Raw genomic sequence first — 27,799 nt, forward strand, 5'->3', positions numbered from 1 at the left:
GAATATTCGTGTGCGGTCAGAAAAATGGCTTTAAAACAACATAGTGAAGGCTTTGAAAACATTCACAATTTACTTTGTACACACAGCAAGTGTTTTCGTAACTCTAGGAGGTTTCGTGAAAACGGTACAGGCGTGCCAAAATCGTTTTCGAACTTCAAGCTAACTTTACCCCGGTGACTACTTCAGCCTGCGTAGTGTGCAAAGGAACAAGTAATAGGTTTATTCCATGCTGAAAAGAGAAGAGAGAAAACACAACGTTTCGTCTGTGAAGCCTTCTTCAGGTGTGAGGGTCTTCAGCTCAAAATGAAACTCTAAAATGTAATGTAGGCTCTGAACGGGTTAAACTTTGATCTGGGCTTGCTTGACGTCACTGCCTTTTATCTGAAATCCTGCTTGAATCCTGCTAAACTACAAATTAGACACAAGAAGAGAAGAGGCTCTGGTGAAATTTCTCTGTGAACTGGAGAGTTAAAGTGAAAAGTGTCTCCTCCTTTTAAACTTGTTAATGCGACACGGAAGATATTACTGTATTAATGATGTAGCATTTTCGGCTCACATGGATTTGCGCCCTACACCCTGCGGTACCACTGTGTACATACAGTATGAACATGTTTCGATATTTAGAAATATAAAAAATGTCAATATACTGTAGTGTCCATAATATTTGCTATTTTAGTTTTTCAAAGAAATGTTTATTTGTTAAAGGAAAACTCATAGCGATTGCTGGATTTGAACACCCGACCTCATGCTTATAAGTCAGTCACTTAAGCCGTCATGCCACTGAACCAGTCATATGACATTTAATGAAACAGCCCTACATATATCATTGGAAAGTTTTATACTACTGTTTGTGCTACAGTACCTGAATATAATTATATCTTTATTAATTTCTTTAGATATGCGATTCCATATTATATTCCCTATTAATCAAATTCTAAAAGTATGCTTTTGTTACTTCGATAACGAGCGTATTTGCAGAAAAGGTGAAAATGATCAATTTTCACAAAGTATGTAAACGTACAGTAATATGGTCAGAAGGAACACGTAAAAATGTTTCCGAAATAACCCCATGTATGACTTTGATGCTTAAAATATATTGGTAGAAATGGAATACTGGTGTGTATTTTTTTCTTTAAACTACCAATACCAGCCATATACAGTACAGTTTACATAATATGTTTATGTTCCTAAATTAATATCGTTTATGACCTTCAGATGCATTATGCTCCTCTTCTTGTTATGCTCAGCTACTAAAATTTCCCTTTAGTTATAAAATTCTGTATAAATATTCAATACTAAGAGGATTAAAATGTGCACAGTAAAGAGATTAAATGATTAAATCTTTTCACTACCGACCAATGCACCATGAGTGCCCCTGTCAGTCATTTTGGCCAGCCAATCACATACCGCGATACGCCGCAGTGGTTTGTGGGTAGTTGCGTGCAGTACGAGTTTGTACCGTGCATTTTGAATGGCTGCATCTGTATCTTAGTGAGTAGAGCGTTGCAGTAGTCAATTCAGGATCAGACAAATGTATCGAGCAGCTTTTCAGCAACAGTTAGTGATAACATAGGACGTAGTCTGGCGATATTTCTGAGGTAAAAGAATGATGTTTTGACAATATGTTGACCTTATGTTGACCTTTGCTTGGGTCAAACATCAGGCCTGAATTGAATATCACCCCCACATTTTTCAGTCTCGACTAAACTCAAGTACAGTATCGTGCACAGATAGGGTTAACTGCATTGGCTTTACAAAGTTGATAGGGGATGCTGATAAGCATAAAACAGTAATAGGAAAAAGTAATAAGTTTATTCCATGCTGAAAAAAAGAAGAAAGAAAACACGTTTCGGCCGTAGAGCCTTCTTCAGGTGTCACAACCGAAACGTCGTGTTTTCTTTCTTCTTTTTTTCAGCATGGAATAAACCTATTACTTGTTCCTTTGCAGCCTACGCATGCTGACGCAGCTACCCACCTGAACTAAAACAGTAATTACTCTGACTTAACACAAAATTCTTTCTGTATCCACCTAAAATCTAAAAATGAAAAAAGCAATGCCATCAGAAACAATTATTAAAATTCCAATGATTAAGTACTAGTGTATACACAATGCATACTTTTGTAAACCTGCATTTCCAACAACAGATTGAAAAGCACATATGGAATTATATAGATGAAGATTTATACTATAGCAAATGTCATCCCTTGACCAAATTTAGATTGCATCCTACCTGTTTACAATCATCATTATGAAAAATCAGATGCACTAAAAATGCTTAGAATGATCTGCCATAAAGAAGCAGAAAAGGAGTGACCTAAGGGATATTAGCCTAGCAACAGTTTCCAATAAAACCAAAAAGCCCGACTTGTTGGTCAGGCAAGTTCATATAAAAAAAAAAACATCAATCTTTCAGTAAAGTTTCAGTAAAGTTTTAGTCCACAACTGCACCTGCCTACCTTGATATTAGTCTTAATAAAATGCACTACATTATTTATTATATTTTACTTGAAATATTACTTTCTTTGTCCCTTCAGCTCCTGATATCTTTACTTCCTAAAAAGACCTAAAAAGATTTTGATAAATCTTACTGGTATGGTTGTAGTCTGGTACAAAAAAACGTTGTTGGCTAGATTGTTTGTTTTATGTTCTATGCAGTAGAATAAGACTTTATGATTTGTTTTATCTTTTCAGGACAGAAACATTAAAGATCACATTAATAAGCTGTGCTCCTGTCTTTTTACAGCATGTTTCCACAGCACAGTTTTGATGACATACTGTGGAAAATATCAGGTTCTTCTGTTTCTCCTCCTGAGCCTACTTTTCATTTCTTTGATACTGTTATTTATGGACTTTCTGTGCAGAGTGTCATAGGAGTCTAACAGAGTCTATCAAATCAAACAGTGATTTGCATTTATCATGGATAAAACCCTCTCTTGATGCTCGGAGCTTTGTAGAACATAAACTGCATTACACAGTATATTAAATGTTTTTTTTTTTACTTTCTGAGGAGCTTATTCATATATAGAGCCATCACTTTCAATATTTTGAAAGACACTAAAGAGTACTAATAGCAGATTCTATTAATGACTGTACAAAATTTGGGAACATATTTTTGGGTTTTGCAACTCTTCTTTGTCTCTGATCCATACTTGAGACAAACACCTCTTTAATTTCTTTGTTTTTGTTCCTTAAATAAAGTACATAATATAAGGATAAAGAAATGCTACAAATAAGAGGATGACATCTCAGTTTATTTCCTATTTACATTTCTTAGAAGGAGACAGTGTGTCAGCATCAAAAGCAATAGCATCCCCCTAGTTTCTGGATCACCACTGAAAAAGAAGTCAGTTGGGTTGACCTTATTGATTCCTTTGAGGATTGAAGCCAGGTACCCTTGTAAATTTCTTTATTGAAAAAGGTAAGGTTATTTAAGACCAGCAGTGTAGTATATTCCTTGGATCCTGGGAATGCAAATTCTTGATCTTTTCCGGACTGATTCCAGTCCAGGACTGATTTGGTACTGACCAAAAATGTAAGTAATATCCTAAATGAAGCCTTAGTGGTCCATTGTCCATTAATTTTAACTGAACATTACTTGATTTAAATAACACATTATTTAACTATATGTCATAACATTATGTCTACCTTTTGAATTGCCTCTCCACATTCCTTGGTAGCCTCTATACTTTCATATAATATTTTGGAAGATATTTCAAATCTAGACCTGGCTTAGGAATATAGACAAAAGGGTGATATCTGGACATTTAACTTTTTTTATAACTATTTTGAGTTATAACAGTTATTTAAGTATCCCAATGCTATAAATAGCAAAATATATAGACACATTAAATTGATCTTTTCACATACTGTACAGTGTATTTTGAAATGTATTAAAATTAATGATAATAATGTTCCACTTTTCTTTGTAGGATGCAGTTTACATTGTATTTATATATATATATTGTATCCACTCTTGTGAAGCCACAATATGATGGTGGTCATTTTCTTATTTATCATTGTATGGCCATGATGAGCACTGAAAAAAATAGAAAACTGGAAAGCAATGGTGGTTGTTTAACCAAGAATGACATATACTTTTTCACGTATGTGGTTACTAAGATTGTATATTTTTGGGAGAACATTGCAGTGTTCATTGAATACAATCAAAATGACAATTTTATAACAAAACATCATAATTATGGCAACCACTTAGCTGCTGAGGAAAGAGCAAGGAAAGCTGAGAAACCTGCTTCTAACCTAAAAGCTCAGCAAATTTATTTTTTGTGAAACAATGGCTCAAAAAGAAACTACAAAGGCGAGTTATGTTCTGGCATTTACAAACACTAAACAAAATAATTCATTTGCTTTTTAAAAGAATGTGCCATTGCTGTGCCTGAAAAAATGTTTGGGAACTTTAGTTGTGTACACTCACAGTGTAGAAGTAATTAATGAAGATGGCTTCTGAGTTGAAGAAAGAACTTTACCAATATTTTTGCTATCTGGAGACATAGACATCAAGGACACAGCACAGCTTTTAATTTGTGTGGTAGAAATTAACAAATTCAGCCTTGTTCTCTTTAAACAAGGAGAACAAAATCAGTAAGTGGCTTTAAAAGATTTTTTTAGTGCACTGTTAAGAATCAAAATGTATTATATATATATATTTTCTCTCTAGTGTTAAATTGATCTGTCCACCTTAGAGTTATATTCATTAACAATAAAACTCTGATTTATTAACCCTACAGTATATAACTTGTAGCTGTGACCTGCTGTACTATTTCCATTTCCATGTAAAGTATTCTAGTTGAAAAATTGCTCACCTGTATTGATTTTCGCAATTTATAAAAAATATTTAAATCATTTTTATAAATCGCAAAAATCAGCCATGTTTAATTTTGGAACATAAACATACAGTATATGGCTGGTCTTGGTACTTTAAAGAAAAAATACACACCAGTATTCCATTTCTCCCTAAACATTTTAAGCATCGAAGTCTTTAACTAACGAGATACCGGAGTCAACAAGCATACTTTTAGAATTTGATTAAAAGGGAATATAATATGGAATCGCGTATCTAAAGAAATTAATAACGATATAATTATATTCATGTACCGCAACACAAGAATAGTACACGCTGTACATTGTCTGTTGCTTTTTCAGCACTCTGCATGTGAACTTGCCAGTGGCGCTGTGGGTTAGGTTCCTGACTCCCATGTCACACAGTCCCTGATCAAATCCCACTGGAACCATGACTTTTTTTTTTAACAAACATTTCTTTGAAAAAATAAAACGTTTCCCTTGGTCAGAGATTAAATAAAACCTCACTCGCACCAAACAAATTTATATTTCTAAATATCACAACATGATCGAATTTAAGTAATTTTAATAACAATGAATAGTCACCTATGCGTTACAATATAAACATTTATATTGATTTGAATCGCGTTTTGATTTAAATCGTAAACGTGTCTTTAAATATATGTGTTTTTTGATTCACAATCAGACAAATGCAACATAAATTGATATCTTTGTCTTCTAAGTATCTTAATAAACTTTCAGCATAGCTTTCTCCCCGTTTAGATTTATTTTTCTTGGGATCTTGGGATCAAACGTGGAAATATTAGATCGTAATCGTTTTTATTTTTTAAATACATTTTATAAAAGTGTAATCTATGCTAAAAAGTTGTACACCACCTGCTATAAAGATACATATTGTAATACTTTTGGGTTCGGATAGGACAGACACGAGAACTCAGACTTGCGGAGTTAAAGCAAGTTAAAGCCTTGATTTTATATATCACCTTTAAAGTGGAATCTCAAAGCAAAGTAAATACCCAACACTGATTGTACCCATCTGTCATGCTAATAAAGCACCTTGAATTGAATTGAATTGAGGGAGAGATTTGGGGAGGGCGAGCGAGAGAGCCAGGACAGACAGGCAAATAAGATACACTCCACAGACATTCACAACAGCGACATATCATAAAACGTTTGCACATATAGTTAAGTTATTACTTGGTTTTCAAAGTGCAATGAAATACAATATTGTTGTTGTTGCTGTTATTGTTGTTTTTATCCTGTAAAGCGTTTTGAGAAGCCACCTTTAAAGGCGATATATAAAAGCGCTGATTCTTATGGAATGTGTTCCGCCGGGGATTCAAAAAATTTATTTTTTTTAATCGCGTATCTAAGGAAATAGCAGTATAACTTTGTTCATGCACAAACAGTGGCATGTTACATTATTAATTTGGGTGTCTCCTCTTGCCAGAAAGCTCTAAATTGCATTTTGAGTGCGGTTTTTGACTTTTTCTAAATTGCAACCCATAAATAAAGCTGATACAGTTTAGACTTATTTTAAACTGTATTACAGCAGCACAATGGACAATGCAACGTAAATTGCAAAAATGCACTTGGAATCTGTCCAAGCCCTACTTTGTCAGGCATTTTCTTTTACTGCAACGGACATAAAAACTCCCTTGCTTTTAACAGAGCGTTTCATAATTTCTAACTACGAAAATTATTTAAACTGCAACACTTATCATTCATTCCATTCCATTCCATTATCAGTCTTCCATTTCTCCCTAAACATTTTAAGCATGAAAGTTTTATGAAATGGTACCCAAATATGCAATTGCTGTATAGAATGAATTTTAATTTAAAAAAATTATTTAACACGAAAATTAAGCTGTTTACATCTTCCGCCTGAGAACAGTCACCCGTTGCTACCCAACGCAGAAACACAGCCACTAACTAGCAAAGAGAGGACATTAGCTAGCCAATATAATAAAGAAATAAATGATTATTTTGTTTATTTCTTTTGCACATTTATTTGAACATTTCCATCAATTGTACAAGCACTTGGAAACTGTCCAATCCCTAGTTCATCAGGCATTTTCTTTTACGCTGCAGGCATTCTCCTGGTCTGGCGCCAGTCTGTGTCTTCTAGGATATAATGCCAGCGAACTCTTGTTTTTATGTCCACTATAACAGACAATCTATTTTGCTTTTAACCAAGCGTTTAATAATTTCCTAAAATGAAAATGATTTACTTTATTTCCCTCACGAGATCAATAAAAGTATCTATCATCTGTCTAAACTATGGGACAGAATTCTGGGGTCTCCCCATACCAGAGATTATGGTAGGGCTTCAGAATGGTGATTGGCTGACACCATCTGACACCCCTCTGATTGGAGAAAAAAGACATGCTGGTTTGCTATACATACAGTAGTGTACCAGGAAGAGGATTTCTTTCTATTTGAAACGTGTATTTTAAAAGTTTAAGAAGTAAAAACCTTACAGCGTACACAGATTTCTAAACTGATCAGGATCGTTATCTTTGTCTTATGCATTATAATGTTCACCGCTCTGTCCAGCAAATTAATAATAAACTTTATTTTATATAGCATTTTAAACGAATAAGTAATTAGATTGCTCATAAACCTACTCACTTATTCTACATAAACACAGCGTAATTGCTCTCTGAAAATGCTTTTTCTTTTTATTTAAGCTCAGATTTCAACTATAGATCATATTATTATAAACTTTCTTGGAAAAATGTCTTTTATGTAAACCATGTTTGCTATTAATTCATTTAGGGCTAGAATATGTTCATTGTCTTCCAATCGAGTTGAGTTGACATTAGAAGCTTGCCACAATTAAAAGAAGCAATTAAACACAGCGTAATTGCTCTCTGAAAATTCTTTTTCTTTTTATTTAGGCTCAGATTTCAACTATAGATCGTATTATTATAAACTTTCTTGGAAAAATGTCTTTTATGTAAACCATGTTTGCTATTAATTCATTTAGGGCTAGAATATGTTCATTGTCTTCCAATCGAGTTGAGTTGACATTAGAAGCTTGCCACGCCCGGACTGTTACACCAACGCATTAGCATGTTAAAGCGATTTCATTGAGGAACCTAGCTTTCTTAACTAGTAAGTACTGTACTACCTTGGTTTTGGAGGGGGGAGGTGTTTTTCACTGGAAATCTCGCCCCCTTCTACTTTGAAAATACCTGTGAAACCGGTTTAATTCATCACAGCCAGCACTCCCGCAGAGAGGGGGGTTGTACTCGTTAATGTCTTAGCCGGAACACATCATTATATCTCATTTTGTATTTCTATAAAAAAATCGTTTGCCCAGCCACTATTGTTGTTATTGTTTTTATCCTGTAAAGCGCTTTGAGGAGCACAGCTTTCTCACCACTTAGATTACTTTTTGATACCATCCTTACACAAAGCAGAAACTTCTTGTATTTTCCGATGACATACAAGTGGAAAGATTACAGATTTTAATTGTCTTTTTTCTGAACCAGGGAAAATCTGATCATGTTTCTCTATACCAATAATAAAAAAAAACTTTATTTTACATATCACCTTTAAAAGTGGCATCTCAAAACAATACAGTAGATGTAAACCACAGATTACAAAGTAAATATCCAGACAAACGCAAACGCGTTTTTAATAAAATGCTTTTATTCATTCAGCAGAGAGAGAGCGTAAAACCTAGGCATAACAGCTGTTCCTTTTTCTGAACACTCGCTCTCTGGATAAACGTCTCACCTGTCCTGTTCTTTGTTTTCCTAATTTGCTGATTATGCCTTCTGCGATCCACTCCTGCCCTCACACCTAAAGAAGACTATTTTAAATTTCTTTGCGCGGTCCATTGTGCAATTAACCCTTGTATGTGCTGTCCTTAAGGTGATATCACATAAAGGTGATATGTAAAATAATGTTTTTTTATTATTGTTATAGAGAAACATGATCAGATTTTCCCCGGTTCAGAAAAAAAGATCTAAAGTATACTAGTTAAGAAAAATACATCTAAACGGGGAGAAAGCTATGCTGAAAGTTTATTAAGATACTTAGAAGACAAAGATATCAATTTATGTTGCATTTGTCTGATTGTAAATCAAAAAACACATATATTTAAACCCGCGTTTGCGATTTAAATCAAAACGCGATTTAAATCAATATAAATGTTTATATTGTAACGCCTAGGTGACTATTCATTGTTATTAAAATGACTTAAATTCAATCATGTTGTGATATTTAGAAATATACATTTGTTTGGTGCGAGTGAAGTTTTATTTATTCTCTGAGCCATACTGATTCTTATGAAAGCCAGTTTCCGCCAGGGAGTAAAAAAAAAACACACTATGGTATTCTCTCCGATGCAGTGCAGTTAAAAACATATCTCTGATGCTGTTCCTAAATGAATATCGTTTATGACCATCAGACGCTTTATGCTCCTTTTCTTTTTTCCAGTGGATTGAACAGGGAGACGCATTTCATGATGTACTTTTCACTGATGAAACAACAGTGGCTCTGGAACAGTTTTCAACCATGTTATTTTATAAAAAGGGGAGATATGTACGCGTTACTGAAGCTAAAAGTTTAGCCTTTGTCACTAATGTAACCACTAAAAAAAGACATATAGAAATCCCTACGTTACAGACTGTATATGGCTGGTATTGGTAGTTCAAAGAAAAAATACACACCAGTATTCCACTTTCTCCCTAAACATTTTAAGCACCAGAGTCTTACATGTGGTTATTTCGGAAACGTTTGTACGTGCTCCTTCTGACCATGTTACTGTTTACTGTTACTGACCATATTAAGTTTAAGTGCCTGTGGGCACTTTTCCTGTCCGTGGGGGGTGGACCGTCTTTCATTAGAAGGTTAGTCTGTTCTACTCTGAGAATGTAGAGGGGGTGGAAAGTAATTCCGTGTCGCATTAACTAACCTCTTCAGTTTATTCCACCAGACAGTACTGGGTTTAAATATATGTGTTTTTTGATTCACAATCAGACAAATGCAACATATTATTAGTTTTTAATAAAATGCTTTTATTCATTCAGCAGAGAGTGAGAGGGACATCCAGCAGAGAGAGACACACATACCGGTTTTCATTGACAAAAAGTAATTGTTTTTTACATTCCTCTTGTCTAACAGGAATGTTTTGTTTGTGGACAGACTGTTAGACTAGAGGAAAAGAGCGCCTCCTTCTACGAAGCATTTGGTTGATCCGATCACGAATTCTTTTCCAGTCGCACGAAGTAAGGGTTGAGAATCTCCGATTCACCATGCTACTAATGGTTTCCCGGAGATTGCAAGGCAAGGCACTTTTGCCTCTGGACCCATCGAAACATAAATTGATATCTTTGTCTTCTAAGTATCTTAATAAACTTTCAGCATAGCTTTCTCCCCGTTTAGATTTATTTTTCTTGGGATCTTGGGATCAAACGTGGAAAGATTAGATCGTAATCGTTTTTATTTTTTAAATACATTTTAGAAAAGTGTAATCTATACTAAAAAGCTGTACACCACCTGCTATAAAGATACATATTGTGATACTTTCGGGTTCGGATAGGACAGACACAAGAACTCAGACTTGCATAGTTAAAGCAAGTTAAAGCCTTGATTTTATATATCACCTTTAAAAGTGGCATCTCAAAGCAAAGTAAATACCCAACACTGATTGTACCCATCTGTCATGCCAATAAAGCACCTTGAATTGAATTGAGAGAGAGAGATTTAAACTGCGACACTTATCATTCAACCAGAGCTCGAAATATCACAAGGATCTCAAGAGCACAGCAAAGACTGTATTAAAAGTATACTAGTGACAAACTAGTATACTTTAGATCTTTTTTTCTGAACCGGGGAAAATCTGATCATGTTTCTCTATAACAATAATAAAAAAACATTATTTTACATATCACCTTTATGTGATATCACCTTAAGGACAGCACATACAAGGGTTAATTGCACAATGGACCGTGCAAAGAAATTTAAAATAGTCTTCTTTAGGTGTGAGGGCAGGAGTGGATCGCAGAAGGCATAATCGGCAAATTAGGAAAACAAAGAACAGGACAGGCGAGACGTTTATCCAGAGAGCGAGTGTTCAGAAAAAGGAACAGCTGTTATGCCCAGGTTTTATGCTCTCTTTCTGCTGAATGAATAAAAACATTTTATTAAAAACGCGTTTGCGTTTGTCTGGGTATTTACTTTGTAATCTGTGGTTTACATCTACTGTATTGCTTTGAGATGCCACTTTTAAAGGTGATATGTAAAATAAAGTTTTTTATTATTGGTATAGAGAAACATGATCAGATTTTCCCCGGTTCAGAAAAAAAGATCTAAAGTATACTAGTTTGTCACTCTTCTCATCCCCTCTTTGCTAAATGGCTTTTGAATAGAGTCACATGAAGAGAGAGGTGAAACAGCCCTACACAGCCCTGTCGCAGTACACGAATATAATTATATCTTATTAATTTCTTTAGATACGCGATTCTTTTAATACAGTCTTTGCTGTGCTCTAGAGCAGTGGTTCTCAAACTTTTTGGACCAAGTACCACCCCTAATCCAACCAAAGCATCCAAGTACCACCTACAAGTCATCATCTCATAGGAACCCCAGAAATTCTCAATGACCAACATGAGCGCGCGTGCACACACACTCACACATACATATAATAAATATTATAATAATAAACTTTATTTGATATAGCGCCTTTAAAGGTGGCTTCTCAAAGTGTTTTACAGAAAAAAAAACATTAACAACAACTAATAAAAAAGCACCATTTCAGTGAGAGGGGTGAGCCTGTTTAGTTGAGCAAAGGAGATGTGAATTAATTTTTCGAGCTTTGATACAATTCACAACAGAGTCTAACAGATATTAAATCGTCAGGTATTTTCTTGACGGCAAAGGTCTCGCGGTGGATGTTGTAATGCGTACATTAATTTCTGGAGCAACCTCTCTAATTCGTGCAACTACACCTTTATGTCGGCTTGTCATTGCTCTAGCACCGTCTGTACAAACTCAGATGCATTTTATCAAGTCGAGGCCATTCTCTTTGATAAATTCATTCAGATGCTGAAATATGTGCTCTCCTGTAGTTTCTGTTGGTAGCGGTTTACAGAACAAAAAGTCTTCATGGGACATACCCTCAAACTCGTATGTAACGTAAACGAGCAAATTGGCCAAATCGACTACAGACTCATCTAATTGCAGTGAAAAACATCTGCTCATCTTAACGCGCTCTAAGTGTACTTTTGATATAATCCTTCATTTCAATAATTCTATGAATGACTGTGTCTTTCAGGGGGAGGGGGGCAGCAGGTCGAGCTGTTTAGCAGCTTTTTCTCTACACATAATACGTGTCAGCTCTTTTGCCAACAGTAAATAAGGTTCTTCAAAAATAGTGTAGCTTACCTGCTTTAGCAATCCGCAAGCTTGCATTTTTCCGCGTTTCCGTTTTTATTTCCGTATTTATTTAAAGTTTTTATTTCATGCGCATGGGAGCGAAACACAGAGACGCTCGGTGTATTTTTCTGAAATTAGAACAGTTCTTAAATATTTTTCTGTTATCACGCTTTCGTGTGCTCACAAGATTACCTGCGTTCGTAGCACGTATTTCTATGCATTCCTGTGTTTACAATGTTGGCATTGTTCCAAAATCATGCACATTCTCCTTTCTCCCTATTTGCGGGAGATAAAATAGCTTTTTTTAAATACAATTGGTCACTTGCATCCGTAGCACGCATTCCTATAGAGTGGTATAGAATTACAGAGTATCTCTTGTGTCCACTGAAGTATTAGCGCGCACTGTATCGTAGTACGTAGGCTGCGTATTCGACACGTATTAAAATACAAAATATGAAAACCCGTCCCGATTTTTCAGTGCACACTACACAGTTCCAGGGTCATTTGGCGTACCACCTGGCGGCACTCCACGTACAACTGCCGGTACGCGTACCACAGTTTGAGAACCACTGCTCTAGAGGATCCTTGTGACATTTCAAGCTCTGGTTGAATGATAAGTGTCGCAGTTTAAATAATTTTCGTAGTTAGAAATTATGAAACGCTCTGTTAAAAGCAAGGGAGTTTTTATGTCCGTTGCAGTAAAAGAAAATGCCTGACAAAGTAGGGCTTGGACAGATTCCAAGTGCATTTTTGCAGTTTACGTTGCAACAGACAATGTACAGAATGTACTATTCTTGTGTTGCGGTACATGAATATAATTATATCGTTATTAATTTCTTTAGATACGCGATTCCATATTATATTCCCTTTTAATCAAATTCTAAAAAGTATGCTTGTTGACTCCGGTATCACGTTAGTTAAAGACTTCGATGCTTAAAATGTTTAGGGAGAAATGGAATACTGGTGTGTATGTTTTCTTTAAAGTACCGAGACCAGCCATATACTGTATGTTTAAGTTCCAAAATTAATATCGTTTATGGCCTTCACACGCATTACAGTATGCTCCTATTCTTTTTATGCTCAGGTACTAAGATTTCCCTTCAGTGGTAAAATTCCATATAAATATTCAGTACTTAAACGGGCACAGTTAAGACATTAAATATAAATATACATACTGTATACAGTACAGTTTGCATACGGTAATATGTTTATGTTCCTAAATCAATCTCTTTTATGAGCATGTGAAAGGCATGGTGAATCGATTCTCAAAAATTACTGTACTTTGCATGATTGGAAACAAATGCGTGATTGCGAAATGCTGTGGTGTTACTTTTACAAAGACGGTCAATGAAAAAAATAATGTGGACCAGGGCAATACTTTGAGTTTACAGCTTGTCCAAGGTCATTCATTATTAATACTATTAGTAATATCTTCGTTAAAGACTTTGATGGCGACAGCTCAAACATGAGAGGTTGAGCTTTATTAGCTCCACCTTGCGGAAATTCCGGATACTATTATTTTGCTTGCGGTATTATAGGAGAATTTACGGTAACTAGCGGTATTTACCGGTAACTCGCGGTAGACTGCGTAAAGCGCACCGCAAAATAATGCGGTATCGCCCGCGCATTTTGAATGGCTGCATCTGTATCTGTTCTAAATCTTTGTTGATCTCCTAAAATCCTATTGCCTTTCAAATAATTCTTTAAACATATTCTCATCTCCCTTGACCCTTCTTTTTTTTAAGGCTATGTGGGAAGTACTGGACTTCTCATCAATTTTTACAGTGCCAAAAGAATGTATGTCTCAAATATGAACATTTTCTGGATAAGGTCTGTCTTCCTGTTTATTTTCATATTTAAGTCACATATGAAAACATTTTTGGTGACAGAATCTTTGTAGCTATCTGTCAAAACAGTTTTCCAAGGCAGAAGTGATTATAGTTCTTAACCAATGAACATGACATACTGATGGAAAATTAATTTGAAGTGTGATTCCACCTAATCCTTAATTTAGGTTACTTAATTTAATGTGTCACTATATGCATTAGTAATATTTTAATTTTAAGTTGTGTACTTTTTAAACTCTGGAACTGCTCTGTAGAGTATACATCTTTGGCAAAACGTCTACACTCCCTTTGTGGCTTTTCATATCTCTTGTTAGTCAAGCTCAATTAACATAAAAAAACTGGATGTGACCTTCAGCTGTAGTCAATAAAAGACAGCTAAAGAACACTCTTAGTTTTGCTTTCTCTTGCCATTTTATTAAAGGGAAGTGCAGAAACAGTGGAAATATGAATTAGTTACTTTCTCCCCCAGCAGCAGACAAGATAGTTTGCTACCATGATGGTTCTGTGTGCTGGTGGGGCCATGTGCCTAATGGCTTTACAAGAGGCATTTGCATCTATGCCCTGGATTGTTTCACCCACCCCTATGCCAACAGACCACTTGGTGACTTTTATTCAGGGTGGCAGAGGGAATAATCAGAGGCTGGCCTAATCCAGTAGAATCAGTGGAGTGAGTATAAATATGTACCCACATTCTCCAAGCCCTGAAGAGGCTGTCCAGATAATCAGAATTTCTATGCACCAGCCCAACCCCCTCAGGCATCATTGAGCTCCCCTCAATGCCATCTCTGATACATATTATTAGCGGAATGCATTTAAGATACATACAGTGGCTCATAAATGTTAAGGCCATTAAGTATAAAACGCTTTATTTAAACATAAAAGCAAATGTGCACAACAAATCGCTACATTTTAAAATCTATAAGTTTCAAATTGTGTGGACACAATTTGACTATTAGGTTCATCAAGCTAAACACATACCTACATTTCTGATCTTTTATACCATATATTAGCCTAGTTGTGTTTTCCTGTTTTTCTGGTGAGAGTTTTTGATGGCTGTTTGCATTCCACATAGTGCTCAAATTGTCCTCTACATACATTAAAAAAAGCAAAAACATTGCAATGTCTCCCTCATTGATTTCTAATTCTATACAAGAGCATTCAGAAAAAGTGTATGAAACAATATGTATGCAATTGATTTCTTTGGTATTAAAAAACATCCGCTTGAAAAAAAGATGAAACACCAAGGTTCAATGAGATAAAAAATATAGCAAATTCTAAAACAGCAGTGAATTTAAAAAATGATTATACAGGATACTGTATATACTGTACAGGTCAAAAATGCAGTTTCTATTTTCATAGCAATATCCAGAGTTTGTCTTCTGTTGTCTCTAAATGAACGATAAAGCAATTAACCGTAGCACACTGGTATAATTTCTCCAGTATACCTGTACATCAAAAAAGACTGCTCCTCTCAAGAGGTTTATGAGCACTTAGTGTGGGCACAACCCAGAAAACTCACATAGAGCAGACATTTGTGCTGTATGTGCAGTACTCTGTGAGAAAAGAGTTGAAAGGTTAGAGATTGGACCTCAAGGGAACCATAATAAAAATCTACATCTTAATTAATTAATGAACCTCTGCTTTTGTCAATAAAGTGTCCAAATACATTCTGGAGTAAATTACTGGGATTATTGAAAAAGTTCCGCCTCACAACTTTCAATTAATTAAACCTATGTCCAATAAATGAAGCGCAAAGAATGAAATCGACAACTGAGGAACAACGGTTTTGTATGTCTTCCAGTGATAATTGTGCTGTATAGTTCATATAAAATTATTCTTTGTTTGAACTTACATCCTGCTCAAGGCTGTTATTTTACACACATTAAAAAAAACCAATTCCGTTTAGTCAATAATAAGCTAAACAAATACATAACTTGTCTTATATTGCATATTTTATTCTTCAGTTTAGCCTGGAAATATTTTTCTGTGTATCCTCCATACAGTACACTCCATTCATCGTTAACCATTTAACATCCCAGTCATATTGAAGATATCTACAGTTTGTTGCTCCCAGGTACTATTTGAGTACAGATTTCAAATATTCTTTTATTTATGTTTACTGTCTTTGTTCTTCTTAATGTTTTCATTAGTAAACATACGGTATATGAACATAGTCACAAAAAGTAATGGCCTTCTAATGAATACAAAATAAAATGATCAACAGAGCTCGGACTGCTTGTATTCAACATTTCATATAATTTAAATGATCTTTCATACACAGTTAATTTATGAGCAATGTTCTTTATTTATAGACATATTATAAAATTAATTATTGGAATTTTAACAACATATTGAACCACTAAGGATATTAAAGAGCTTTACATATACTGTAGGAGGGGACCCACATCATCCACAACTGAAGTGGAAACAGCCTTTCTGCACCAGCAGCCCAACTACACAGATTAAGAAGTGAGATATTAGTTCAACAACTGAATTGGGAGGAAAATATAGGGAAGCTGAATTGTGCCCAAAGTGGAATTTAGGCAGGACACCAGGATGAACACCTCCAATAAATTTGAAATGTCATTATTTCCTTTTATACACAATGCAGGCTCATATGTAATAAAATAGCTCATTAAATACAAAACCCATAAAGGATTTAAACACAAAAAAGCATGTTCTTTTTGTTTTGTGAAGACAAGAGCAAAACAGCAAAAAGGCCTGAGGGACCAGAAAGACGGAAGATAACAGGGTGATCAAGACAGATTAAAGAAGGATATATCTTAATCCATTTCAAATTGCTAAAGAGTTTGTTGTCTTGCTCTGCTTGAACTTTTGGCACACCTGTCTGGACTTCAGTCTTGACTGAAAGGCCACTGATTTAAGCAGCTCAGAATTTACTGCATAGCAGAAGAAAATTGTGTTTGAGCACTAGCACAATGTTTTTGTCCTTAACTGACAAAACCACTTACCAAAACTCTTAAAGTACATGGAATCTTGGCGTAATCATTCGCTGCCTGAACCCTTGAGTAACAACATGTCACTTTAAGCCCCACTGTTCTGTGAACCTGCAAAGTCTATATAGGCCTTCAGAAAGACTGTAACATATATTTTTAGAGAGCACTTTTAAAAGATCATCAAACCTGTAATTAGGCTCTTGATTACCACTGTCCCATGAATTAATTAATACCTTTCTGATTTTCTCTCACCCACACCCTGGAATTTAAATTACAAAGCGTTTACATGTGCACCTTGTCTTGTTTTCCTATTTGTGTTTAAAAAATAGATGAAAAGCTTTGTTAAATCAATTGGACATAAAAAGTGTTATTCCAAGTAAATAAGAATAGAACTAGTGAGTAAAAATAGATTTTGACTGTAAGGTATGTTTATTTTTTTCAAATTTTAGCCTTTTTTCATATAGTGTTTTGTCGATTATATGCATTCAACAAAGAATAATAAGATCAATTCAGTCCTTTAAAAAAAACATCTGCAAGTCACCTCCTTTTGCGTAATTAAAGTGAATTTCCATTTCAATGTATCCAACACCAAATGGTGGTATACTTATTAAAATTAAAATTCTGTATTTAATTTGAATTTTAATAAGTATACATCTCCAACACCAGCTCACTACCAGCCCTGGATCACAACTATAGACAATTTCCAAATTACACAGGTTTTCTCTCTGGAGCACTCCTGATCTTCTTACAACAGAAAGGAACAAATAATAAAAGTAAAGATAACTGAAATTAAACTATTGCTTTTTTTTAGTTATACAATGCTTGCTTTCAAATCATGCATTACTGTGCAAAAATAGCACATACATTACTAGAATGGAAAGAATAATGATATTTTTTGTTAAAACAGTGACTTAAACAAACACACTGTGAAACTCAGTTTCAGTTACTGAACTGCAGACAAAATGGGCTGCTAAAATGCAGCAAGAGTACAGTTGCAGCTGAAGCAAAATTCATTCTTAAAACAAAACACATATTATTGTATATACAATATATATGAATCTGTCCAAACAATGATACCACCATACTACTGCCACTTCTCGTGACGCCTGATGCACATGCTCAGACACTTCCTGCTCTACCACTGAGGTTCTCTGACATTTGTTCCAGCTAAATAGAGCTTGCGTGACAGTACATAATTAAATAAGACACAAAGAGGGGTTATTTGTTTTCTGCTGGGCCACAAATCAAGTGATGTCTGTGTGACTGTTGCTAATAAGACCCCCATTAATATCAAACAGAGGAGTACAAAGCTTTGCTGTTCCCATGTTCCAGTCATATTCCTTCATTGCTATGCATAAATAATGTCTGAGACGAACCACAGACAAAGAGCCTTTGTATACGGAATACATGATTATTCAGGGTTTCTTCATCCCTTTGTTTCCATACAAGCAATTGCATTTAACACTGCAGTGCATTCATTCATTCTTTCATTTTTCTTAGGAAGTTCTATGCACTGTACTTGCTAACATATAAAACAGTGTCTGTATATCTGCTACAGTTTTGTTAGTAGGGAGATTCATAATATCAAAGCAAGTAACACTTGTGTCTCAAATCAGTGAGTAGGACTTATTGCCACCAACCAGAGTAAAACAGCACATTCTTCCAGGCAGCTTTAACATATGAATTTCATGCTTCAATCCAAGGTTCTTAGGTCATATCACTCTAATGTGCAGCATATGCAATCGGTCAGTTATAGTCATGCAATTATATGGATATGCATACTCTACGATCTGAGGTGTGGTAGTACCTCTTCTGAAGTTACTGTAGGTACAGAAAATTTACTGCATGCCAGGAGTCATGCATTGGGGATCCTCAAAACTTTGAGCTTTGACCAGCTGAAGTTTGCTGAGTCAGCAAGACTGGAGGGGTTAGGTCTCCACCCCTTGGAGCAATAGGGAGAAAGCCATATGCAAAGGTGGTGATAGGTGAAGAAGCAATAGAGAAACAACATCACACAGAAATGATCGATATCTTAATGTGTATAGGTTGGTCTTAAAGGATGAGCATTAAGTGAAGAATTGCTCTACCTCTACAAGCTAAAGAATGAAATATAATGACCAGCTTTAATTATGCATCACTAATAAGTTATTTCTTACAACTTTTACATATACATACTGTATTATATGCGTGATATGCCATGCCTGCAATTTGGTTCTCAATTCTAAAAAAATGCAATACAATTTTATGCAACATTCCTGTTGGTCAACATTCATGTTGGTCAAGCACACCACCATCTTTTGTACTAGGCAATATGTATAGTCATATTCTTTCTGTTGTATGAGAGGTTGAAAAATGTGCAAAACATTTTTTTTACCATTTTTCTGCTCTATCAGATCTGAAGGTGGCTCTAAATGACCAAAATTATTGAAAAAAGGCTCTAGAAATCCTGGAGACCAGATTGGTGTTACAGGATAGAACAATTTTTCTCTGGCCTGGCCTTAACTCATAGGACATTGACTTTACAACTTTGTAATGAAGGAGGATGCTGACTGTAATTTTAGTATGCTGAAGAGAGAACCTTGGCTTTTCTAATTCAGCACGGAGGATGGACTACTGTAGGTATTTCTTACAAACACTCAAACCTGTTTTACAAACATCCGCCAAACCTGTTTATGTAATAAGAAAGCTGCCGCCTTAATGTATCAGATAATCAGCAAATTCAATGCTAAACACTATTTTGTATGTCATTAATTTTTAAAATTGGATAAGGTTCATTACATTTACAATATACAGTATGTGGCGCACATGTACAAATTAATCATCTTGAAAAATGTGGTGCCTTATTAAAGCTGTTCAGTTTATTGCAATAATAAGCCCATGAAATCAGTTTAATTCCATTAATTCTTCAGTTTTACTCATGATCCTTTCAAAAGCAAGTGAACCATGATAACTAATACTTATTAGAGGCCACCTACCCTTCATTCCAGAGAGTCAGTGCCATTTGTCCTGTAAAATAAATGTGGGAATTAATAGCTGATTGATACATGTGTTCTTTTTTTCATTATTGTACTATGTACAGGACTCAATAAATATTTTAGAAATGCAATTAAAATATAGGATTTATAGGGACAAATGTTTATGTGATGCACATACAAAAAAGTGAAAATAAATATTTTCACATAGCCTTTTACTTTTGAAATAATAGGAAATCAGTTCTGGAACCAATATATTTGATATACTTAATTACCTTGAACCCTCATACCAGAATTAGTTCCTCACCCTTCAAAAAGAAAAAAAGCAGGAGGCCAAAAGAATCCAGATGTATTCAGAGTGGTCCATATACCTGAGAACCTTCTAGCTCTAGTTTTTTTTCTTCTCTCAAGATCATTCACTCCAAATTATTTCAGGATTAAGGATTTATTTTATTTGGATGACCCCCAATAACAACAACCAGAAAGTCTAATACTTTCATTCTCCTGGCCCATATTCTAGCACATGTACCCAAAGCTAGGCTCCAGTAACCTAGCTAGATAGATTGTGATATGGGGATCAATCTGGTGATAAGAATCGGTTTATGCACTGTAATCAGGTGCATGCTCTCCAAGTTCAGCTTAATCCACTAGGAGCCCCACATGCAAATAGAACATGGCAGCTGTCTAAATGCTGCTCTCCCTGCTCTTCCTGCCAGGGCCCAGCCTGAGGTGTGCAGGGGTCAGCTGCTGTTTGTGGCTGTTTTGCTGATCCACAGCAGTTACACTTGACACAGAAAGAAAAGGCACAAGGAGAAATAAACTGATTCCAAGCTTCACTGCTCTCAAGGGAGCAAACATGCAGTAGGTCTTCCTCTGAGTATTAAAAGGGAAACAGGACACTGCAGAAAGTTACCTACTGTACAGTATATTACAAAGATTAATTTTTCACTACCTTACTGATGATACTACTGGTAAAGTCCCATGGAGAATTTATTAGATGATATGCCCATTTGCTGACATTTCCTATGGTGTTCTATACATTACACATTCCAAAGATCTTCATCTGTTGTTCCTTTTTCTATGTTTTCTGCTGCTGATTTTTATTGTGTTTTGATATATGGTGCTATTTAACAGAAGTTCAGGTGGAGGTCAAATTCTAATTTAGCACTTCTACTCTCCTTTATATAATTATGCCCTGGCTACCCACAAATCTATGTGCATCATTTCTAATACCACTCCCCCCACCTCATCTTCACTGTTGTAGCATCCTGGTTCATTCCTTTTAAGCCAGGGGAGTTGTGACAGCACTCATCTTCGCCCTGCACTGTCATTTCCTCAGCAAGGTGAGTTAACAAAGAGTATTAAGTATGCTATCTCTTTATATTCACCGGCTTGTTTCCTCATTATTAGAAGTTGACTGAACTACTACAATATTTCTTTATTTCCTTGTATACACCTATTAAATCAACAAAATTTGTAAATATAATTTACATTCATAATTGCCTGGCAAAAAGACTGAGCTATGCAGTATACTGTATATATATATAACAATTAAAAGTTGTTTTCTTGGTGGGAGGGTTTAGGTGACCACACTTGTCTTGCTTTTTAAAAATCTTTTTACTTCAGTATTGCACAGAAAAAATCATTACTTTGCCTTTTTTAAATTTGCCTTTTCAGATGTGCTCTAATCTGTGATTTCTAACTTAGATATTAACTCTATGGACAAAAGCCAACATCAGCAGTATTAAATTCCAGACAAGCCCATCACTGAGTCAAATAATTAGTGTAATTAGTAAAACATTGTCAAAAATGGCCCTCATTTGAAATTGTTAAGAAGTGCTATTGCACATATCATGCGCATTTCCACAGCTGCAGTGGAACTTAAACAAAACAGAAAAAGAGAAACACCATGCAAGTAATTAGTTTGTATGATAATTTTTTAAAACTTAAAATAATCTTTTTGTTACTCATTGATGTATTCCTAACAGCACTAGTATTTTCTAATCACCAGCAAAGTCTCTTTTGTTAATGCAAATGTCAAGCAATTTGGTGGGCAATTACAATTAAAGTCAGTCATTGTACTATACCGTAGTTGTGTCATCTGTTCTGCCCAGTGAATCAACTGCTCTAAGTGAAAAAAACTGATTATTAGTTTTGCTGATCTGATTGACCGAGGTTAAAGTGTATCAGTCATTTTATTTATGCCATATGGAGAATAATCTGAACTGCAACTTTCTTCTAATATATGCAAGCAACAGCCTATAATGCATATAATACCTCAATCCTGGGATTCACTCTGCATGTAACAAAGCTGAAATGCATGCACTAGAAAAAAATAACTTAATAGAACTCTATTTTGTCTTTACCCCTTCAAACATTACAGAATACATTTTAATTACCATCTTCCTGTTAATTCAGTAGAAATAAAAAAATGAATTAAGTACACACAAAAATAAGCTACTTGTTATTTTTAAATAACATGCATCCCAAGCTGTCAAATGCCCTCATTGAGGAGATAATCTTTTTTTTAAGACTTACTATGAAAGGTGATAGTACTATATTTTAATGCATCAATGCACTCTAAAGAAAAAAATATATTATTTGAATGTTTCTAGTGCCTATTAATTATTCTGATGTATTTATAAACTTCTGCAGATTAAACCCCAGTGACTAATCTTGCTTTCAGACCCACACTGTCACAACAGAAGGCCTCAATGGCCAGGCTGCAGAGTAGCCTCTTATTTAGGTTACAACAGTGTAAAGCACTCATGAACCTTTCTTACTGAAATATTGTATCAACATGGGTTAACTGCCAAAGGGCCAGATCAGACCACTTACATTCATTTGTGATTTCAGATATTATGAAAGATGAATGTTTAATAGACTGCTGTTTTTAGTTTCAATGTTGGACAATAGTGTATACACCTTGAAAACAAACAAGACAAATTATACATGATGGAAGGCTATCTTTGGACAAATGATATACTGTATAGAATAATATAATGATGTTGTATTGTATGATACCATTGTCTAAAATAGTTAACATATTTTTCATTCTTACTTATTTTACATTTAATTAATTACTTTTAATGTAATCAATAAATTAATTTTAATGTGCACAGAAGTTGAACTGTCATTTGTCCAAGGGGTTTTGTGTAATAAAAACCCATAAAAACAGATGCTCAAGTAGTTTAATCCCATAACCCACCCCCCCCCCCCCCTCCCCAGTATTATTCTTCAGTTTAGTAGGCCACTTGTTAATTTGATAACAATTTACATTGAATACTTCATTTCAATATTTCAGGAATTCTTTTGGACCTGTAAAAGATTAAAAGAACATTCAAGAAATGTGAAAAAAAAACAGGTAGGAACTGAATTATGCTAATGATTAATTGCATGATTATGAACAAAAGTAAGATTACTCTAACACAGAAATGTTTTGTTACGGGAAAATTCATTGTGACACTAATATGTCATGTATGCCATTTGCCCGTAAAAGTGAAGAACTGCCTTTTTTGTTATACTGTATACAAATTTCTTTTTACTCAGGATAATTTTTAATTCTCCGTAAAAATGTGTCATACTAGCTTCAAATCTTAGGCTATACAGTATCTTTAAAAATTGTAAATGTTTTAGTGTAGCATATCATTTAGGGATTTTTCTTTAATTTGTTTATCTGAAGTAAAACTAAATGAACATGCAGATTGCTTCCTAGTGCTGCTCATCCCAGTGTCTACTTCCTGCCAACATAATAAAGGTCAATATTTATCTTTATTCACCATATATGGACACATATTTTTTAGTGATCTACAAGTCAGGTTAACATCAACCTTTCCTTTCTCATTTTTCTATAAAATGAGTAAATCTGTACAGCAAAAGCTCCCACTCCCCTACAGCTGCGAATGTCATCAATACCTCTAATAACATACTGTAGTTCTGTATCAGCAATTTACTTTAATTACCAGACAATAGATTATAATCCTTAAAACCCCTGTCAGACCTGTCATGCATATACATAACCAGCACTTTTGAAATGAACCATTATAGTTGACTACTGTGGAAGAGAACCTCCAGCTTAACAGCAAAGAAACACCTATAAAATATATGACCTGTAATATGTGACATTCTGAGAATTCTTACATTCAGTATAATTATTATAAATTAGAATTATGGGGCAACAGTATTTTTTTTAAAACTATATGCACACTGTACATAGGAATTGGACAAATTAAAGCTGTAATTAGCAGTCTATAGCCTGTAATAAACATAAAAGTTATAGTTACAGTAACTTTTTTGAAATTGTTTTATTCAAGGATTCTATCAGATTCTGCAAATTGACCATAGTATTGATGAAACATAAGTCTTCGATAAATTCTCTAAATTTATAACATTATTTTTATTAACATTTTTATTAACAAGTTTAAACTCAAAATTCTATTCATGCTGTGGCATGGTGTGACAATCAAATAAAACAAATTTCAGGCAAGAATTTTTATTTTGGAAATATAAAATTGGAAGTTTTATTAGCAGAAACGCATACTTGATTAAATAAATAATTTTAAACACAACTATCAAAATAGAATGCAAAATATAAATAATTTACAAACTTTATTATCTGGTATAATTATCCAAAGCAATTATTTCAATCCTGGTAGTGCTGTAATGTATTACTCATTACTTTTCCTACAGTATGTGTCTTAAACTAGGTGGCAAAGGTTAGTTACTCATTGTAGTCTTCAGTAGACAGGTCAGGATAAAGAAGTTGACCACTGCAAAACTCAACATGGTTTACTGAAGGTGGAGTGTCTAGAATCAAGGTATTCCAGTGTTTAAGGAGATTCCTGCCCATATCCTCACTTTTCCATGGCCACATGGCATGCTTCAACAACAGCCAGCACATTGTGTTCTTTCAAGTCTGTCAAGGTCAGAATGGTTTGTATTGGTGAATAAAACACTCCCAGCTACAATTTTAGAAGTTTTGTCCCTCAGAAGATGGCACTTTCATATCTTTTCTGTCAATATGTTATTCCTAAACTTTGCCATCTGAAAACTGTTACACAGATGCCCCAAATACTGTAGGAATGACAGCTCTAGACCGGCCTGGTGGCTCTCACCCTTTCAGGACATAGTCTGCCCCATCACAGAGCCTGTTTCCTGGTTGTTTCCTGCTGATTGTTGTAGGAGAACATCTCATTCTTTGGGCTGCAAGCAATTTTCAATCATACTGATAGCAAGCTGGTGAACATCATTACTCAAGTAGGGTGTGGCATTTTATGAAATGGCATGACTTGAGTTCAGCTTTTTGTTATCCTGTTGAACAGTAATAGTCCATAAATAAGCTTATCTGCTTTCTATGTAAATATATAAAACATGTAACAGGATGTTTATACCTATTGGCTAAATATTTCTTGATGCATTTTCAGTATGCAGAACACATTACCTGAGATTCATATAATGATAAAATGCCACTTTTGTCTGGACAGCTAAAACAATTTGAAATAGATCTACATTATTTGTAGTGTAATGTTTTCTCAATTCTTCAACTATATAATGCATGTACACATTATAGGGCATCAGAACAATATTCTTGGTTCAAGTCTCAAGTGTATGCTTTTTAATAAAAAGAGCAGCTTTAAAAGCACTGAGCATTTCCTAACCACCAGAGAAACTGATCTGAGTAACTGGCTGAAATGCTAGCAGTACAAGAAGATGAGAACAATGATTGTTAGAACAGTTAAAAACAAACCCTCCCACAATATCCTTTTTTCTTTGCCACTCAAATCTGTTCATTACAGAAGACAAAGAGGAAATGGGAAAGCCCATGTGCAGGTATTACATTTTACAATAATGTGTCAGATCAAGCAACATAACTGATTGATGCAATTGAGAACATAAGAAACTGGCCTCCCGTTCTAGATTCTAAATGCATTTACCTTTAGTTTGCAGTTGTTGTCTTGTTAGTGTGTCACAATTTGTTCTGAATTGATCCTGTTTGTCAATACTTCTGTAGATTTTGAGTATGTAAATAAGGTATCTTTGTAGTTGAATTTGTATTCTGTTGCTCTTTTCTGGACTGATTTCGGAGCAGCGTAATGTTGTTTTAACATGTTGACCAAAACTATACACGACATTTTAAATAAGTTCTAACTAATATGTTGTACAATGTTAACAGTGTAAATATTGATGTATATGACATCAATGTTGATTTGAAGTCTACACTTTTCATTACGTCATAACATTGTCTACTTTTTTGAATACCTGGCTAGAAGACGAAAATGATGTGTCATTTACATAGATAGATGCTTGAAACGTAATCTTTTCTATCTAAAATCTATAATTTATGTATTTGCAACCTGCATGTAATAATACTCTGCACGTGTCCTTAAATCAATGATAAAAATTAGGAAAGCAGTGGCCCTAGTACAGATCCCTGTGGTGCTACACTAATGACATCATCTAAATTTAATCTGTCTTGCCTTATCTTCAGACTTTGTGACATATCCATTGTAAATTCTTCACCCAAAGAAAACCATTATTTTTAATGCCTACTGCCTGGAATGTATGATGAATTTTAACACTAGCTTTTTAAAAAAACTAAATATACCACAATATACTGTATGCTTTGTTTCTATTTACTACTGCTGTTGCTGACTTGCTTATTCAAAGACCTCCAGCAAGTTATATTGAGTATAACAGTTAAGAGACATAGACCTTCCATCCATATCCTAACTGCTTCATTCAATACAGGACTGTGGGGGAGGCAGATCCAGTCCACCCAGCAAGGAATGGGGGCAAAACATGGATGGGATGCCAGTCTATCAAAGGACAGACACAGACATAAGCACAGACACATACAGTATACAGGCACAGACACAGTCACACTTGGGCCAGTTCCCTCAGAAGCCAATTAACCTTCCAGTACTGTATGTCTTTGGATTGTGGGAAGAAACTGGAGCACCTGGTGAAAACCCACGCAAACAGGAAGAACATATCCGCTTACTACTAACTACAAACAAACAGCACCCGCGAACTGAACCCAATGCCCCAGTGATACAAGGCAGCAGTGCTAACCACCTATATACTGTATAAACCTGCCTTTTTAAAATCTATGTCATTTATTCCCCAAAACCCTTTTTTCATACATACAATCCTGTAGTTTTGTTCTAATTACATTGCTACATAATAACCATGTTACTCCAGTCAATTTCTGCTTAGTTTGGTAGCACTCCCTTTGGCAATGATGTGTTTCATTTTAGTGATGACAGATTCTGGAGTGTGTTTCAGTAATTTTTACATTAATTGTAAATGCTTTAAGATTATCTAATAATATTTAATAACGAATTATTACATGATGTGATATGCAACATTACGACAGCAGTAAATAACTAGAGATTTTACAAACTGAGGATGAAATTTTAATTTACCTGAAAACCCGACAATAACTTTACATGCTCGTGAGCATGGTATCTTAGATAAGCAAAAAATAAAATAAAAAAAAGTTCCACTGGCATCTAAAATGTCCCCTTCATTTCCGGACGTGAATAAGATTGGACAACGTTTGAAAATGAAAGCTGGGCCGGATGTGCTGCAGGGGATGTGAATGAGGAGGCAGAAGAAGAGGGGTGTGCACAGGCCTGTAATCATAGGCAATGACAGCCCTTGTGCGTGGCTCCCTCCAGGCTCAGTGCTGTAGTTAAATCAATTCTGTCTGTGCCTGAGCAGGCCTCCCCCATACCGCAGTAGCACATGCGGATCACAGACATCTGGGGCACACAGCTGTCTCTTTGTTGCAAATCAATTAGCAGTCCTCTGAAT

At 35.0% G+C, this 27,799-nt stretch overlaps 1 protein-coding gene across 7 annotated transcripts in view; it reads right to left on the minus strand.

Moving 5' to 3' along the window:
* LOC148822769 (poly(rC)-binding protein 3) overlaps positions 1–27,799 on the minus strand; it is a 104,917-nt gene that overhangs the window by 36,628 nt on the left and 40,490 nt on the right. For 3 of the 7 annotated variants that reach the window (XM_088928817.1, XM_088928813.1, XM_088928814.1), the window contains exon 2: positions 19,988–20,018. The exons of the other annotated variants lie outside the window; for them this stretch is intronic. In XM_088928817.1, the coding sequence (XP_088784943.1) occupies positions 19,988–20,013 (26 nt within the window). In that variant the 5' untranslated portion in view covers positions 20,014–20,018. The remainder of the gene's footprint in view (positions 1–19,987; positions 20,019–27,799) is intronic. 7 annotated transcript variants of the gene reach the window in all.

This window comes from Atractosteus spatula, chromosome 12 (assembly GCF_055471065.1).
Source record: "Atractosteus spatula isolate fAtrSpa1 chromosome 12, fAtrSpa1.hap1, whole genome shotgun sequence".
NCBI lineage: Eukaryota > Metazoa > Chordata > Actinopteri > Semionotiformes > Lepisosteidae > Atractosteus > Atractosteus spatula.